General features: G+C 44.9%; 1 protein-coding gene and 1 long non-coding RNA gene across 2 annotated transcripts in view; one reads left to right on the top strand and one right to left on the bottom strand.

The window, feature by feature from the left end:
* Akap12 (A kinase (PRKA) anchor protein (gravin) 12) overlaps positions 1–18,787 on the bottom strand; it is a 93,143-nt gene that overhangs the window by 37,714 nt on the left and 36,642 nt on the right. The window contains exon 2 of the mRNA NM_031185.3: positions 7,901–8,015. Within this exon, the coding sequence (NP_112462.1) occupies positions 7,901–8,015 (115 nt within the window). The remainder of the gene's footprint in view (positions 1–7,900; positions 8,016–18,787) is intronic.
* The window catches only part of Gm40592, a 33,333-nt gene continuing 25,593 nt past the window's right edge, over positions 11,048–18,787 (top strand). The window contains exons 1-2 of the long non-coding RNA XR_003948988.1: positions 11,048–11,561; positions 13,132–13,372. This is a non-coding gene — a long non-coding RNA (predicted gene, 40592). The remainder of the gene's footprint in view (positions 11,562–13,131; positions 13,373–18,787) is intronic.

The following is an 18,787-nucleotide window of genomic DNA, read 5'->3' as shown; positions in this document are numbered from 1 at the left end:
AATTGAGTTACCAGTCCTCCACTTATGTTATCCCTGAGGGATAGCATGGAGGTATAGAAAAGTGGATTCTTGTGAAATTGAGAACTAGACACTCTAGACAACTCTGCTTTAACCAGTGCCCTTAGGGATGGAAGGGGTGAGTGACAAGCTCAGACCATGTAACGGGGACTCATTCCCTGCATGCAGCCTCTTACTGCTCTCTGATGAACGTGACACTCACTGGTTCACCTGGCTAATACTTTCAGAGTGGATGAGTTCCACAGGAACAAGTACCAACCACAAAGCAGGGAGGGACAAATACCAGTGCAAATTCCCTCAGGTCAGGGTGCGCAAATGCTGTAATACCTACATGAAGACAATAACTGAAAACAAGGACAGAGCACCACTGTTCTTTCACTCACACAAATGTGACCGGAAAGATTGAAATGTCGTTTTTTGTTACATAGACTCCGCAAACCACAGAAACACCCAGACATCCCTGCCTTGTGAAGGAAACACCCAAATATACTGAGATCTGAGGCAGTGCTGGGCGACTTGTGTGAGGTTCCTTAGACATTTTGTTTAGCAACGGGTTATAGTAGCATCCACAGTAATAGGATGTTTATCTGTTTGAGGAACAGTAGTAAAAGATGCTCAGAGAGAAAGCCAAGCAGTTTTAATCAGAAGATAAATTGACGAATCCCCGGAAGAGGATGCGGAGACTGACTCTGAAAGGGAAGGGAATTGCAGTGATTTTTTTTTTTCACTGCACATAAACATTTGCATTCAAACTCTAAACATGTATGGCCTGAAGATGTCCCTGGGGCTGGCTGGCAATGTGTCTAAGTGGGTAAAAGAGTTCACCATGCAAGCCTGAGGACCCTAAGATTTACCTCTGGAAGCCATGAGAAAGAAAGGTAGACATGGTGGTGGCCATTGGTGATCCCAGCATTCCTAAAGATGCAATGAGAGGCAGAGGCAGAAGATGCACCCAGATGGATGTGGGCCAAGTAGCCTGGAGGATGCAGTACAGTAGCCAAAGCCTCAAATAAGAGCTGACTCAAAAAAACTGTCTTCTAAAAAAAAAAAAAAAAAAAAAAAAAAAAAAAGCTGGGTGTGGTGGTACACACCTTTAATCCCAACACTTGGGAGGCAGAGGCAGGAGGATTTCTGAGTTCGAGGCCAGCCTGGTCTACAGAGTGAGTTCCAGGACAGCCAGGGCTATATAGAGAAATCCTGTCTCGAAAAACCAAAAAAACCCAAACCAAACCAAACAAAACAAAAAAAGTCTCTAAGAAGGAGAGAGTGAGGGCAGAAAGCACCCATGTGTTAGGAGCGGGTGTGGCGGCAGTCCCAAAGGCGCCAGGGACTGTAGCTAAGTCGTATGACTTGCACCTGACTTCCTCATATAAGCCACAAACATCTTGAGAGCTGCACAGGTGCACCAGGATACCGGTGAATCCAGTTTGATGGAAATATGCCCCTGCTGCCCTGATTAGCTGAAGCTGTGTGCCTGGTGAGGCGGCGTGGCCTGCTGTGTGTGGATGAGAGTATAAAAGGAGTGAGAGGCCCAGGGTTCGGGGGAGATATAAACAAGAAGAATCAGGACTGAATAAACTGCTGTTAGAAGGACTGGTGGTCGTGTCGTTCTTGCTGGTCGAGAGCGGACGTGACACCCATGGGGAAAAAAAGATTCCAATATATCTGAATTATTGATATATATTTTGTTTTTCGAGGCAGGGTTTCTCTGTGCAGTCCTGGCTGTCCTGGAACTCACTCTGTAGACCAGGCTGGCCTTAAACTCAGAAATCCACCTGCCTTTACCTCCCAAGTGTGGGGATTGCAGACATGCACCACCACTGCCCGGCCTTATTGATATTTCTTAATTTCAGAAAAAGCAAGCAAGTTATAATGGGAAAATGTTCACTTCTGTCTGTCTAAAACTGTTGTCAGCGACTTCTTGAGTTGTTAAAGTCTGCAGGAGCTAGAATTACCTAGGAGACAAGCCTCCAGGCACCCCTAGAAAGATTTTTCTAGATTAGGTCAGCCTAATCTAGGCCGCTGACCTTTCCTAGAAGGGTTATCTTCAGTAGGTTAAGTGAGATGCAAGACCCACCCTCAAAGTAGACGCCATTCCCTGTGCTGAATCCTGGTCTGCAATAAAAGAGCTAATTGAACATTGTGTTCATTGCTCCCTGCTTCCTGACTGCAGACGCTATGTGAGTATCCACGGCAAGCTCACATAACCTGTCTGCTGTGGGGGGACCTGTCTGTTGTGGGGGGACTGTACCTTGAACTGTAAGCCAGAGGAAACCTTGTCTTAAACTGCTCGTCAGAGTATTTTAGCACAACAGTGAAATCGACTATAGAAAATTAGTATCAGAAGTGCCCTGGGACTTACTATGTAGCCTAGGCTGGCCTTGAACTTTGAAGCAATCCTTCTGCCTCAGCCTCCGAAATTCTGGCATTATAGGCAGGTATAAATTACCATAACCACAGATCATTTCTCTTCTGCCTTTGGTGGTGCTGGGAGTCAATCCCAGAGCCCCGAGCATGCTATACAAATATTCTATCACTGAGCTACGCCCATAGCCTCATAAGTAGCACCTGCTGCTTTAAAGTAACCGTTTGGCAAGAAGGCTGCTTGAATCAGAGGGTAAGTAAAAACACTTGCTGTGGGAGCAAGAGGATGGGAATTTGACTCCCCAGGACCCACGTGAAAGGCAGGCTCAGCTGTGAGGTCAGGTAACCCCGGCATCGGAGGTGAGGATCAGAGACAGATGCCCTGTCTCCAGACAGAGCTGGCTGCTGAAAACCATGAGCTTCTGCTGTTGTGAGGGGATCCAGTCTCTAAAAACAAGGTGTGAGGAGGGGGCAAGGCGCTCTCACCTGGCCTCCACATGCATGCATGTGCTTGCGCACGTGTATATAATTTTCCTAAAGGCGTCTAACAGGGGTCAAGGCCCCTGTCGTGAAGCCTGATGACCCACGTTTAATCACTAGAACTCCTAAGGCAGAAGCAACTCCCATAAGTTGTCTTCTGACTTTTACATATATACACACACACACACACACACACACACACACACTCCACAGGCTTAACACTAATATCAATATGAAAAAAATGCTGATGAAGAATTTAACATGAGGATTCCACCTGCATTAACACAGCCAGGCTGGGAATTCTGATAGCCAGGCAGATAAGAGCAAAAGCAAGTTGGGGAGGACAGGGTTTATTCGGCTTACACTTACACATTGCTGTTGATCACCAAAGAAAGTCAGGACTGGAACTCAAGCAGGTCAGAAAACAGGAGCTGATGCAGAGGCCATGGAGGGATGTTCCTTATTGGCTTGCTCAGCTTTCTTTCTTTCTTTTTTTTTTTTTTTTTTTTTTTTCTTTCGAGACAGGGTTTCTCTGTATAGCCCTGGCTGTCCTGGAACTCACTTTGTAGACCAGGCTGGCCTCCAACTCAGAAATCCTCCTGCCTTTGCCTCCCGAGTGCTGGGATTAAAAGCGTGCGCCACTACGCCCGGCTTCAGCTTGCTTTCTTATAGAACCTAGGACTACAGTCCAGGGGTGGCATCACCTACAATGGGCCCTCCCCCCCTGATCACTAATTGAGAAAATGCCTTACAGCTGGATCTCATGGAGGCATTTCCTCAAGTGAGGCTCCTTTCTCTGTGATAACTCCAGCCTGTGTCAAGTTGACACACAAAACCAGTCAGTACAGTGGCCTCTACAGTCCTCTCAGAGGATGGCTACCGTTCCCAGCAGTTGGGCTTTTCTCGGGGTCTTCTGAAGGAAGTCTGTTCCTCTCCACTCTCTCAGTTCTCGGCATTCGGTGTGTGCCCAGGCTTCCCGGACCAGCCATGGTTAACTGCCTGAGTCTGCTCAGGGAAGCCATGCAATGCAGTCACAGGTGGGGACAGGATGGCTTTTCATAGAAGCTGGTGTTTAGCCATGTGCTGAAATGTCTGAGAAACCACGTCTGGGGAAAAGAAGACAGCAAACAGCAAGCCTCCACGAGACAAGTCACAGATGACAAGGGACACCATGCTTTCCAGGATGTCATGGGATGAGTGCCTGGCCCCGATCCCAAATATCTAGCCTACACATTGTACGAAAATCACTCATGGACTTGCAATACTGCACAGTGGAAAAGACTTGAAGTCAAACATTGGGTTTCATACAATAGAAGGTGAAAACTGACTTGTGTGTGCACCACACACACACACACACACACACACACACACTAAATAATTAAAAATAAGAACAGTCGGAGTCAGGGTGGGTGGCAAGATGGCTTGCCCCTGGTTCCTCTCACCAAATCTGATAACCTGAGTTCAAGCCCCAGAACCAACATGGTAGAAAGAGAGCCAATTCTTGCCAAGTTGTCCCCTGACCACTACAAGCACACTCAGACCTCTGAACACTCACAGATAAGTGAGTATGTGAACACACATCCACACACACTCACAGCAAAGAAATTAAAATATAGCAGATTTAAAAAAAACAAACAAACAAACAAAAAAAAAAACAAGACAAAACACCTCACTCAGACTGTCTTTTTTCTGCCACATTTCAAAGATCTCAAATTGTCCACAAAATCCTCCACAAACCAGTGGTTTGGCTCCCTTTTAACCAGCCCCAGTGTTTTCTGTCTGGGTTTGTATTCAGGCTTTGCTACTACAACCCAATGTTGTCATCTATAAAATTCACTCTTGAGAAACATGAAATCAAGTCACACACACACACAAATCCCTCATGACGTTTTAAGTAAGCTTGTGATCTCGCGCTGAGTCACATTCTCAGCTATGCTGGGCCACGAAGCAAAGTGATCAGCAGATGAAGCTCAAAGGAAACCTCTGGTGTCACACTTTCTCCAGGCTGCTTCTATATGTGCCCCACATGGGGACAGTGCAGTGGTTAATAGTCAATTTAGAATACTAATAACCTAGCTTTGAGTCCCTAGAAGAGTACCTAGCCCACAGACATTGCCATAACTACTGACAATGAGGATGAAGTTTAGGGAAGCTGTGGTGGTTTGAATATGCTTGGCCCATGGGAAGTGGCACTATTTGGAGGTGTGGTCTTATTAAAATAGGTATAGCCTTGTTAGAGTGGGTGTGGCCTTGTTGGTGGAAGTGTGTCACTGTGGAGATGGGCTTTAAGTTCTATACTCAAACTCTGCACAGTGTAGAAGAGAGCCTCTTCATGGCTGTCTGAGGAAGACAAAGTTTCCTCCTGTTTGTCTTCGAATCAAGATATAGAACTCTCAGCTCCTTCTCCAGCACCACGTCTGCCTGCACACCACCATGCTTCCTACCATGATGATAATAGACTAGACTTCTAAAACTGTAAGCCAGCCCCATTTAAATGTTCTCATTAATAAGAGTTGCCTTGGTCAAAGATAGACACTGGCAATTGTCTAGAATCTACAGGACCCTGACTTCCAACCCTAACACCACAGGGAAGTGATCAGACATCAAGTGTTGGCTCTGGATGGTCTCGGTTCTGCTAAAAACCCATTTCATTTCTTACAGTACTATGCATAAAACCTGGGCCTTGCACACTATGGATAAAAAGTGCTACAAACACTGGGCTTCGTCCCCTAGGCCTTATGGTGACATATCTGATTCCAGCTTCCTCAGGTGTTAGTGCTACCCTTGAACTCAGGGAGATGCTCCACCCGAACTCTGAGCAGCTCCCATCTCTTGCAAAATTCTTAGGTAATCACCAAGCAGCCTCTTCTTCGTCTTATGTTTTACTTATTTATCTTCTACTGGCTGCCTTCTCAAGTCCCCTGTTGGGAAGAATCAGAAGTAGAAAACCTGAATAAATGGTCTCTGAAGTACCTGAGCCACAGTGACTTCAATGGGATGAAAAATAAAAATAATTCATTGGACAGCTGTAGAGATGGCTCAGGCAGTAAAGTTCCAGAATTTGATCCCCAGAGCCCATGAAGAGAGCCAGGCCACGGTGGCATGAGCGTGGTCTCTTAGTGCTAGAGAGGCAGATCCCTGTAGATGCTGTTCAAACAGCCAAGCCTTTTGGAAACGCTTCGGCCATTGAGAGATTCTGTCTCAAAAATCCAAAGTAGATGGCCCCTGAGTAATGACGCAGAGCTTGTCCTCTGGCTTCCTCCTGCACACACGCACCTGTACACACAAACTTACACACACAGACACACCAGCCACTGTCTGGCTCAACTCAGAAATGAACATGGAGAGGACAAAGGGTTCTCCTCGGGAATTTGATTTGGGTCCACGCCAGCTGTCTGGTGGGGATTATTTGAAAGTCTCACACTCAGTCGGGGAAATACTTCATCTGTGAGACTATGTATGCATTTCTAACTTTATATGGTGCCTGTGGTGATATATAAAGATCAGTTCTTCCCACCAACTTCAAAGCAGCTCCTGGCTTGATGCAGCACTGTGGGGGTATAGGAGAAACGGGTTCCATGTGTTCAGAGGATCTTATCCAGCGAGGCAATGCCCAGTGCTTTCATCTGTGCCTTATCTATATTACACAGAAGAGCCAAGTTACTACATGGAATATACCCTTTAAAACTACATTTATATATGTATATATCTGTGTGTGTGTGTATGTTTTAAGTGTGTGTGTGTGTGTGTATGTTTTAAGTGTGTGTGTATGTTTTAAGTGTGTGTGTGTATGTATGTTTTAAGTGTGTGTGTATGTTTTAAGTGTGTGTGTGTATGTATGTTTTAAGTGTGTGTGTATGTTTTAAGTGTGTATGTATGTTTTAAGTGTGTGTGTGTGTGTATGTTTTAAGTGTGTATGTATGTTTTAAGTGTGTATGTATGTTTTAAGTGTGTGTGTATGTGTATGTTTTAAGTGTGTATGTATGTTTTAAGTGTGTATGTATGTTTTAAGTGTGTGTGTGTATGTTTTAAGTGTGTGTGTATGTTTTAAGTGTGTGTGTGTGTGTATGTTTTAAGTGTGTATGTATGTTTTAAGTGTGTGTGTATGTGCGTGTGTGTAGAGTGTATAGGGCAGAGAGGACAACTTTCAGGAACCACTTCTTTCCTTCTATCGTGCAAGTCCTGAAAACAACTCAGACTGCAAGCCTCAACGGCAATCACCTGTACCTGCTGAGTATCTCAATGGCTCCTCTATATCCTGAATTGAATGGCAAATGGCCCCAGCACTACTGCCCCATGAACAAACATGGAAGCAACACTTTGGCTAAAGATGCAGCAGCCCATTGTCCCTTCTTCCCCACTGCACTCAAGAGCTAGATGTGACTTCCCTGATCACAGCTGAGGGAAGGAGATATATGTACATGCCAGGAGATCTGTGCGTGTGACACAGGCATCTTTGGAATGATGCTAAACTGTCGCTTTCATTTTTAGTTGGATCAGGTGTTGGACCCTCACTTTTATAAAGCAAGCATCTTTCTAATGAGAATTCATACTTAACATCATCACTCAAGAATGAGGGTCTGGGCGGTGGTGGCACGCACCTTTAATCCCAGCACTTGGGAGACAGAGGCAGGCAGATTTCTGAGTTCAAGGCCAGCCTGGTCTACAGAGTAAGTTCCAGGACAGCCAGGGCTACACAGAGAAACCCTGTCTCGAAAAACCAAAAAAAAAAAAAAAAAAAAAAAAAAAAAAAAAAAAAAGAATGACGAACAATGATTTAAAAACCAAAAAAACTCCAAGAGAAGACCATTGAAGAGAGTGTGATGCTAACACCGGAGTACAAGGGCTACCCAGACTGCATGTTAAACATCTCCTGAGACCAGCTGACTGTATCGTTGGCATTATGCACTGTGAGTCAGTACAGTACGACAGGGTTTTCTGTTGACAGCATGTGACAACCCAGTTCACTGCAAGTGCAGTCTACCCTCCAGCTCCCAATGTCCTGCCAAAGCCAGTCTGGCCTGCAAGGACGGCTTACCATCTTCAACAGTGACTTCTTCCTCTTGCCCATCCTGGCTTTCCTCTTGGACGTGGACATCTTCTTGTTCAGCTACACCATTGACGGCAGACAGCTGACCATTCTTCTGTGGGAGCTGGGGGGAGGAGGGAGACAAAGCCACGTAAACATGAGATCAGTCACATACTGTCCCCACCCCACCCCAGTGCAAGTTAAAAGTAATGCCTTGACTTCCGGTGTATAAACTATGAAATGGCGGGGGGCGGGGCGGCGGGGAACCTGAAGATGAAAGTTCTAGAAGATTCAGTAACCATATAGAATACCTGATGTTCTGTCACCAAAAGATTGACCCTTGCATGTGCAGTGTGTGCACAAGTCCATGCACTCATTCCTCTGTCCATTAGCTATTTAAGAGCCTGTTTCAGAAACTGCAATGCAGCACTTGGGTGAGTCTCAGCCCTGAGCTTACATCCTAGCATAGCACAGAAGCTAAACTTACCTTGTCCCTTCCATCTTATTCTTGTGATGCTGGGGGCTGGAGATCCAGGACCTTGATACGCTAGGGAAGAAATCTATCATCTGTGGTCCTAGAAGTGTGTGTGTGTGTGTGTGTGTGTGTTACTATAAAATAGTAATTCAACGACTCTGGCTTTTAATAGGCCACACCCACTCTTGGATGTATTCCTTGAGCATCTCTTCCTACTAACAGCTATTCCTAAATCTGTTAAAAATGCCTTTTAGTAAGGCCCAACCCTTGGGCTGGAAAGTTGGCTCTGTAGAACACATAGCTCTTGCTGCCAAGTCGGACGGCCTGAGTTTGATCTCTGGTAGAAGGAGACTCAATTCCCCACAAACTATCCTTTGACCTCCATGTGTGCACCACAGCACTCATGCATACACATGTGCCAGCACACACCAATAAATGTTAAAATTTAAAAGAAGGAAGGGATGGAGATGACTTAGGGCTAAGAACACTGGCTGCTCTTACAGAGGCCCATGTTTGCTTCGCAGCAACCACATGGGTGGGGGACAAACAGCCATCCAGAATGTGTGCCCTCCTCCAGGAGGGTACAAGGCACACACGGTGCACATAAATACATGCAGGCAGAACATTCACTTACCTAAAGGAAGGACATTTATTTTAAAAATTATAAGATCCAACTCAGCTTCTTAAAAACATTTAAAACTAAACAAGTAAAACCACATTTCTTTGTGGCCAGATACAGGTTAGGAAAAATAACTGAGCTTTATAAGTAAGGTGTCCTTAAGTTAGAGCTTCAAACTTGTATGTAGATGGGTGTTTTGCCCCGCATCTATGTATATGTACATGTCTGTGCCATGTATACATAGAGTGCCCAAGAAGGACAAAAGAGGACATCAGATCCCCTGGAACTGGAGGCAGAGATGGGTGCTGGGAATCAAACCTGGGTCCTCTGGAAGAACAGCCAGTGCACGCTTTTAATATCTCTCCATCCTTCAAATCTGCTGATCAAACACAGTTACTGAGTGGCAGTTATAAAGAGTGCCACGAACTGACTGCTCTTCAGAGGTCCTGAGTTCAATTCCCAGCAACCACATGGTGGCTCATGACCATCTGTAATAGAATCTGATGCCCTCTTCTGGTGTGCCTGAGGGCAGCTACTCCACTCATATACATAAAATAAATAATGAATAATTTAAAAAAAAAAGCACCATGAAGCAATTATGCAAAGCAAGTGGTAGCAGTAGATAGCTCCAGGCTGTGGTTGGGGTGTCCAGGGCTTTATCAAGGAGGTAGATAGAGCTGAGGGTTCTCCTAGAAAGGACTGTGTGAGAACAGAGGACACAGCGACGGGAGAGGGTCAGTCCATAAAGAACTTGCCTTAGGTTAACTAAGACCTGAATTTGTTTGGATCCCCAGACCCTATGTGAAAGTGTGGTGACATGTGTCTGTAAACCCAGAGATGTCAAGAGGGGAAATGGAGACACAGAGATTCTTGGAGCTCATGGGCCAGCTAGCCTGGTCACTTGGTGACATTCGAGGACAATGAGAGGCCTTGACTCAGACAGAAGGTGAAAGGTGACTGACTGAGGCTGTTCCACATATCCGCCATGCGCATGTGCATGTGCACACACACACAGAAAAGAAAGAGAGAAGAGGGGCTAGTCACAAACTCAGCTAACCCCATGCTGTCACTGCTCATGGGGCAGTGGATAGCTCCAGACAAAGAGGTACTGCTCTTTCTGGAAAGTTCTGTGGCCTTTAGACTAGTGTACGGATCTCACCGTGCAATTCTCTATTCCCAGCAAAGCCCTTCCCCCTCTTGCATTTCCTCTGAAGTAGCACCACACACGGACACTGCAGACAGAGCAGTCAGCTTCAAAATGCCCATGCTGAGTCCAGTTATTAGACGAGATGCTCGGATTACAGTTCTGCTTCAAGGGTTCACTTACCAAAATATGAAAGATGGGAATTTTAAATGAAACAAAGTTAGAGGAGAGATGGTGTCTCATCAGGAAAAAAAAAAAAAACAAAAACGCCAGCACATTTTAAACTGAATAGTGCAGGGCTGGGCCGGGGTTGGATCGGATTGAGTTAGCAGTCTGAAGGGCAGGGGGATGGGGAGACCGAATCACATGTTATGATGAATGTGTGGTAATTGAAAGAATCTTTGGCTCTGTTTTGATGTGCTAGTGGTGATGGTACAAATCTGTAATCTAGGGTACTTGGGAGTGGGGGATGAGGCAGGAGAATTGGGGGTTCAAAACCAGCCTAGGCTCCATGAGACATTGCAAGCACCAAAAGAAATTAGACAGAGATCTCAGGAAGGATGCAGTGAAAGATGTATCTGTGAACACACACACACACACACACACACACACACACGAATCCATGGAGGCTGGGTTTACTAGGGCATATCTTCCCCAAATGCTCTCCAGTTTAGTAAGGTCTTGTACTAAACCCAGGTCACCTGTCTTTGCTGTCCACGCGTGCTTAATAAAACCCACTTTTAATGCTGTAAACAATAGGTTAATTGTAAACTCTAAACAAACAACGGTTCTCATCTTCTTCTTCTTCTTCCTCCTTCTTTAATATTTTGGCTTGTTTTTGTTTTTATGTAGCCCTGGCTGGCCTGGAATGCTCCAATAGATAGACCAGGCTGGCCTCAAACGCAAGAGATCCATCTACCTGCCCAAGTACTAGAATTAAAGACATAGACCGCTATGCCTAGCTCATACATTTATTTATTAGCATGTGCCTTAACTTTTTCTCAAAATCACACGTATGTGTCTGGGTATAATATATGTTTGAGTGTAGGTGCCTTCAGGTCCCCCGAGGCTTCAGATCCCCTGATGCTGGAGTTCCAGGTGGTTCTGAGCAGCCCCCTGCATGGGTGCTTGAAGCCAAACTTGGCTCCTTTGCAAAAGCAGTGTATTCACTTAGCCACTCAACTACCCCTCCAAAACCAATACCAGCATGTGCTTTTTTTCCCCCCACAACCACAAAACTGGAGCATCTGCACTGGTCCCCGTACTGAGAAGAGCTCCTCACTAACTCTTCCTATCCATCATCCTTAGCCGGGATCTCCTTTCCTGGGACTCTCACAGGACCTCTGAAGACAGGATTTACACTCCGCTCAGGGCAGGATGAGATGTGAATGGACCCAGATGACGTCAGCTGGTGTCCAGTTCAGGGAGAAAGGTAATTTTGAAATTCAAGGTTTTCAAGAAAGAAGGTGATCCAGCTATTTTTCTCTCTGGAGCTTTCTCACTCAGCTTTACCCACACATCTTGGACTTAAGTATTAGGGATACATTTATTTCTTTTGAGACAAAAAATGGAATAGAGAGACACAGCCCTCACCCCATAAGCACAGTGAGTACCAGAAACCCAATCTCCCCACTGGATTTGCGATTCAAAATGTGAAGACGCCTCCTCTGACTAAATCAAAACCCTAAGTGTTTTGGAGCTCATATCCTCTGGGCAGGTCAGCCAGAGTTTATCCCAGTAAAGTATTACCATGTTACAACAAAGCAACACTAAAATAATCAAACCTCTCAAATGTTTCCAACAACAGCCTTCCTCTAGGAACACCCGGGGATATTCAAGGCAGTTGTAAGACATCTGAGAGTGAGGACCGGGCATCTCTCTCTTCCCTTCGTTCATTATAAAACTGTCTAGAGCTTGCCCTGAATTCTCTGTGTGGAATATGAATTTCTTAAACAATGAACAAAATCCATGATGTCCTGCCATCTTTCAGGATGGTGAGGATGGAGGAGAGGCTGGTAGAAGAGCCACTTCCTCTGCAGGAGCCATCTTCCTATCTTACGTTCTTCCCGATTGGCCCACACAGCTGGGGATGACCCAGCATCTGGAACATATAGAGGAGGCAGCTCCAACTCCTGTAACTTGCCCTACCTATGATACCAGAAATCATGTGTACAAATAATCAGAATGGGTGTGGGGGGGGGGGGGGGACTGGGATCAGCCAGGCTTGGTGGCACACACCTTTAATCCCAGCGTTCAGAAGGCAAAGGCAGGAGGATCTCTGATTTGGAAGCCAGCCTGATCTAGAGTGAACACAGAGTCAGTTTAAGATCAACCAGAGCTACACAAGAGAAACTGTGCCTCAGAGGAAAAGATTATCTCAACCATTATATTATAGTTGAGTCTGAAGTGCCAATATTTATTGTCTTCATCATCCTTAGCATATTAATGTCCTCAATCAAGCCATTCACCAAAATACCAACCAAGGCTGGGATATAGGCCCATGGACAAAGCAATCTCTTATAGGACAGTCCCATGTTTGATCATCAGCAACACATGCACCCCTAGAATACCACCTGACACATGTTAAGATCCTAATAAGTCAACTATAAAATTCTTGATACGTTATGTGTTGTCAACAAATGGGGTCTCCTGACAATTCCTTGTCAAGCGTATGTTCTGTGGGCAGAGCACTCCGGGGACTCGTGCATGTGTTATTCATGCTTTGGATCCAAGGAGGAATCTGGCGACTGGGGAGAAACCACAGTCTCTTTCTTTTTTTTTTTTTTTTTTTTTTTTTTTGCTGGTCTGGGAAAGAAAGCAAGGAAGAGCCACAGAGGTTGATGTTAAGGAGGAGAATGGCCTGAAGTTTTGTTTCTATCACTTGGTTGTTTGGGGGAGGGGGACATATGACTTATCCATTGTTCTATAAAATAGCATGACCAGAAACAACTTGAGGAAGAGTTAATTTTGCCATATGGTTCCTTCCACATGGTTTCAAGCAGCAGGCAAGAAGCTAAGGGTTCCCATCTTTGACCTCAAGCGTTAAGAGAAAGATCTCTGGAAGTAAGGCTGTCTCCTCTCGAGTCCCCTCCTAGTGATGCACTTCTTCCTGCAAGGCCACAACTCCTAAACCTACCCAAAATGCTAACAACTGGAGACCAAGCATTGAGATGCCGCAGCCAGCCAATGGGGGACATTTCACATTCAAACCACTGCAGGAGGTTTTCAATCAGACTGCATGGGGTAAGTAGTACTGAGGTCAAGCTCTCATCCCCCCAGGCTCTGAAACCTCACCTCAGCTCATTTTCCCAATTATAAACCAAGACCTAATACACTTTTCTGTTTTTAGACTGTCTGGAATTCCAACGAATAGTATCTGGGACATTCTCTAAGTCATAAAAGCACACACTGAGCCGGGCTGTAGTGGTGCACGCCTTCAGTCCCAGCACTTGGGTGGCAGAGGCAGGTGGATTTCTGAGTTGGAGGCCAGCCTGGTCTACAGAGTGAGTTCCAGGACAGCCAGAGCTATACAGAGAAACCCTGTCTCGAAAAACCAAAAGAAAAAAAAAAAAAAAAAAAAAAAAAAAGCACACACAGGAGACCCTTTATGTCCTGGTCCAGTCCATTTGTTTAAATGAGGACATATGCTCTAGGCCAGTCTTTTCTGGCTCTTGTATCACACTGAGGCCATCATTTCTGAATTGTCCTCTTGTATTGACAAAACAACATTAGCAAATAAACTGACATATTTAAGATGTTACTGTCAAATATTCTGCCAGAACAATGAAAAAAACTAGAGTGCCTTTAGATTTTCCAGAGTTGGAAGAAATGTTTTCTTTAGGGAATTGTCTCAGCATTTTGGCGACAATGAAACCTGGCTCTCTGGTAGCATTGGCCACCCTAGCACTGGGGAGACAGAGGCAGGAGGATTAAAGTTTGAGGCCAAGCTGAGCTAGTATAGCAAGAATTTCTTTAAAAAAAAATAATAATAATTGGGGGCTGAAAAGATAGCTTAGTGAGTGGTTAAGTTGTTCTTGCAGAGGACCGAGTTTGATTACTAGCACCCACATGGCAGCTCACAACCATCCATAACTGCAGTTCCAAGCGATTCAACGATCCCTTCATCTCTGCAGTCACCAGTCGTGCACATGATTTACATAGACATATATACACAAGCAAGCAAAACACTCATACAAATAAACTTTTTAAGTCTAAGAAGCTTTCTAGCTAGTTAATCAGATGTCAATACAGGGGATTGGAAAGACTCAGATTAAGAACTCTTCCAGACCCTAGTTTGGTTCTCAGCACCTTCTTTAGGCACCTCATTATATCTCCAGCTCTAAAGGATCTGACTTATAACTTCTATGGGCTTCATACACATGTGGCACGTACACGTGCGCACACATACTTACATACATACATACATACACACACACACACACACAAATCTTAGAAAACAATCCTTCAGTATAGATAAGAAATTTTCAATTTTTTTTCTAGTTTAAACAGAAGAGGGGCTGGAGAGATGGCTTCTGCTTTTCTGAAGGCCCTGAGTTCAATCCCCAGCAACCACATGGTGCTTCACAACCATGTGTAGTGGGATCTGATGCTCTCTTCTGGTGTGTCTGAAGACACAGTGTACTCATATACATAAAATAAATAAACTTGGGGGGGAGAGATGGAGAGAGAGAGAGGGAAGAGAGCAGAAGAACTAAGGAGATAGCTGAGTTGGTGGTGGTGTTGGGGAGGCACAGTAGGTGGATTTCTGCAGTTAGTCATACCTAACTGGTGAGTTCCATGCCAAGGAGAGAGAGGGAGGGAGGGAGGGAGGGACAATGCCTCAAAGCAAAAAGAGCATGTACTACACACACACACACACACACACACACACTAGTGTAGCTTATTGGGCAATGGCACTTGACACTAAGCGAGCCAAGAATAAGACTTAAAATGCAAAGAAGCAATTTAAAAATATAGTGCAGCGAGTGATCAAGCCCTTGGTTATGGTACAATTTTATGTATTTATCTATTTATTTATTTATTTATTTATTTATTTATTTATTTATTTATTTAGAGGCAGGGTTTCTCTGTGTAGTCCTGGCTGTCCTCGAACTCGTGGTGCAATTCTTAAAGTAAGAGACATGTATTTCTCTTCAGTACATTTAAAGAAAACTAACCTTCAGGCAATCAGAAAGGCCATGAGGAGCGCTCCTAACTAGCAAGAGCTTTCAAAGACAATAAACGGACTGCTTATTAGGTTTCAGGGGATTACGGCGCTGCTGAGCCAAAAGCTCTCTCCAACCACATGAAACTGAGAAGAATCCATCAGGAGACTCCAGTGACCTCCAGAGAGATCTGGGAAGTCCTTATCTCAGGCAACTGAGATAAAACAGTCACTCCAGAGCATGGAGTGGCCCCACCACACACACACTCAGCAGGATACAGAAGATACCTCCACTGAGCTTTCTATAGAATCAGGTTGTTTCCTTCCCCTCCCATACAGCAGAACCAGAAGCAACAGAAAGCCTCCTTAGTGACTGGCTTTAATTTGAAGTTCAGAAGACAGGATACTTACATTGCACAGGAACATCCTGGTCTGCAACCCTCCCATTTCAGAGCCTCCAGTTCTAGGATCTCACTTAGAACCAGTGGTACTGTCCGCCATCACCCAAAGACCAGAGTACAAGCGTACACAAATCGCCACTTAGCCCTTTAAATGCTTGATTGGCATAGGAAAAACAGATGTAAATTTAATCTCAGTGTGAAATTCTGATTTTCAGGGAGCTGCAGAGATGGCTCAGCAGTTAAGACTACCTGTGCTTTTTTTTCAAAGGACTAGTCTAGTCCCAGCCCCTAGTTGGGTGACTCACAATCACTTAGCACTCCCAGTCTCAAAGGATTTGCTCTCCATTGGCACCCACACATGTTGGTACACACACCACCACCACCACCACCACCACCACCACCACCACCACCACACAATGAAAAAAAAAAAAACAAAACTTTCTGAAAATGAAAATTCTAAAAAAAAAAAAAAAGTGTATCAAAAGATGGCCTAGTCGGCCATCACTGGAAAGAGAGGCCCATTGGACTTGCAAACTTTATATGCCCCAGTACAGGGGAATACCAGGGCCAAAAAGGGGGAGTGGGTGGGCAGGGGAGTGGGGGTGGGTGGATATGGGGGACTTCTGGTATAGCATTGGAAATGTAAATGAGTTAAATACCTAATAAAAAATGGAAAAAAAAAAAAGTGAAAATTCAGATTTTCATAGAAGAAAGAAACTTCTCCGATGCTTTTGACCAGAGTCACATTTATTATCTGAGGAAGGATCTGGGATGCTATCTGCCCAGAATACAAGCTCCGGCCAGTCAGTGCCCCTTGATGCAGCTACCTTCTTTGGCAAGTCTCTATGGCAACTCTCTATGGATGCTCGACCTTCGTGTTCTTGTAATTTTAAGTAAAATTCATGAGAATCTCTTAACATAATTTCAGGAGGAAGACCTCAGCTTTATCTTTATCATGAGAAAAAGTGTTCCAAGACAGCCACTGAAATGACCAGTTCGCTTTTAGTGGGCACAATTCGCTTTCTCTTCAGCCAAACACTTCAAATATTCCAACTTTTGAAAGTCCTAGAGAGTAATTAACATAATATTGTTCATGCAAACAGACCCTGAGGTGGACTCATCTAATTAGGAGCATTGTCTACAAATTAGACCTCTTAAAAACCAGCCCTTTTTCAAACCAGGATCGGGATCTAAAACCATCATCGGCACAGCGGGCACCCGCCTAAAAAGGCTCTGCACTCCGCTGTGCTTGGAAAAGTGAGCTTTCTCGGAATTGAGCTTGTTTACTTAAATTTAAAAGGACCCTTAATGTGCATTCTGAGCCTCTGTGGAGAAAAATCACTGTAGCATTTTCTGAGAGGATTTATCCAAAGCACCCCTGTGAGTTACAGCTAGTAGCCCCGTCCCTAAGTAAGAGACCGCGAACACACTCCAGTGTGTCAACACACGGCTCAGTCAAGTATCCCCCAACCCCACCCCATACACACACACTTTAAATGATAGAAATGTTTTTAAAAATATTAAAACTTCTGGGTTCTCTGGGAAAGTATGTAAAAGAAAACACAGAGTTCTAAATCTGGTTAGGGGGAGATCAACCATACTGACTTCAGGCAAAGGGAATTTATAAGACCTCTGCTTGAGACAAGGGACATAAAAACTACCATCTAGCAGCAACAGCAACCCACTGAGAAGACCGTCCTTAGGGCAGCTTCTCCCTTGCAATGTTTGGAAAACCCATAGCCTCAGTCAGGGTTATGCAGACGCTCAGGTAACACAACAGTAAAAAGGTGTGTGAATCTAAAACTGCATCCCTGATGCTTCTAGCATCTTCCTCTGCATGGACGTTGTTAGGATACAGGCGATCCTACCAGCCTGCTCTCAGGGTCGTAGCAGTCATCACCTGCTGCTTCCAAGGGGTGTGCTGAGGATAAAAAGCCCCCCCCATTCCCCTCTCTGCCTCCTCTCTCGGGCTTCTCCTGTGCCCTCTCTCTTTGCCTTCACCTCTGCCTCCCTCCCCCCACCACTGCCCTCTGCCTGCTGTCTGTGGATTATTAGTATGGAAGCTCTCAGCCACTGCTCCAGTGGCATGCTTGCCTGCCTGCCTGCCTGCCTGCCTGCTGTCATGCTCCCCACTATATTGGTCATGGGCTCACCCTCTGAAACTGTAATCAATCCCCCAATTAAATGCTTTCTATTGCATGTCGCCATGACCATGGTGTCTCTTCACAGCAGAACAGGAAGTAAGACATAGCTAGAGCTTTGACCTCTACTGTGAGGTCAAGGGTGAGTTCAGAGCTGCAGAGCATACATACAAGCTATCCAGGACAAATCACGGGCCATCATCCGTCGTCCTAAACACAAAGGCAGCAAAGTAGTACTCTAAAGTGACAGAAAAATGAAAATGGCAGCTGTGAGCTAATGCAGGAGTATGCACCTGTAATCCTAGCACCCAGGACAGCGAGGCAGGTGGATTGCTGAGATCAAAGCAAACAAAATATACAGTGAATTCATGGCTAGTATGGATATACATGATGAGACTCTACCAATAATATAAAATCGGGTGGCAGAGTGGTTTAGCTCACACCAAGCCTGATAACTGATAAGTTCGGTTTTCAAGATCAACAATGTGGGAGGAGAAAACCAATGCCAAAAAGTTGTCCTCTGATTTCAACAATGTATGTTGTGGCATCTGTGCTCGACTCCAAACACACGCAAAGTAGGTAAAATATAAGCATCAAATAGTCTCAAGACACAAATTAGGATGCAGAAACATTTCACACAATTCTGGTAACCTGCATCCTGGGTTTCTTTTAAACCCTGTACCCAGGAGTTCCTAACAGGATGTATTTGGAGCAGACGTCAGTATAAGGACCTAAATCCTCACTTAACTGCTACGTGCACCACATAGCCAAGGACTTCAGCCATGGCTTTTCCCAAAGGAATCTGCCATTTCAGAGTAAAATAATTACATTATGTTGCTGCCTAGTAAATTTGATTATAAAATTTGTTTTGAGCCGGGCGTGGTGGCTCTCGCCTTTAATCCCAGCACTCGGTAGTCTGAGGCAGGTAGATTTCTGAGTTCGAAGCCAGCCT

The sequence above is a fragment of the Mus musculus genome, chromosome 10 (assembly GCF_000001635.26).
Source record: "Mus musculus strain C57BL/6J chromosome 10, GRCm38.p6 C57BL/6J".
Classification (NCBI taxonomy): domain Eukaryota; kingdom Metazoa; phylum Chordata; class Mammalia; order Rodentia; family Muridae; genus Mus; species Mus musculus.
The sequence above is the reverse complement of the archived record's forward strand: the minus strand, read 5'-3'. Positions and strand labels throughout refer to the sequence as shown.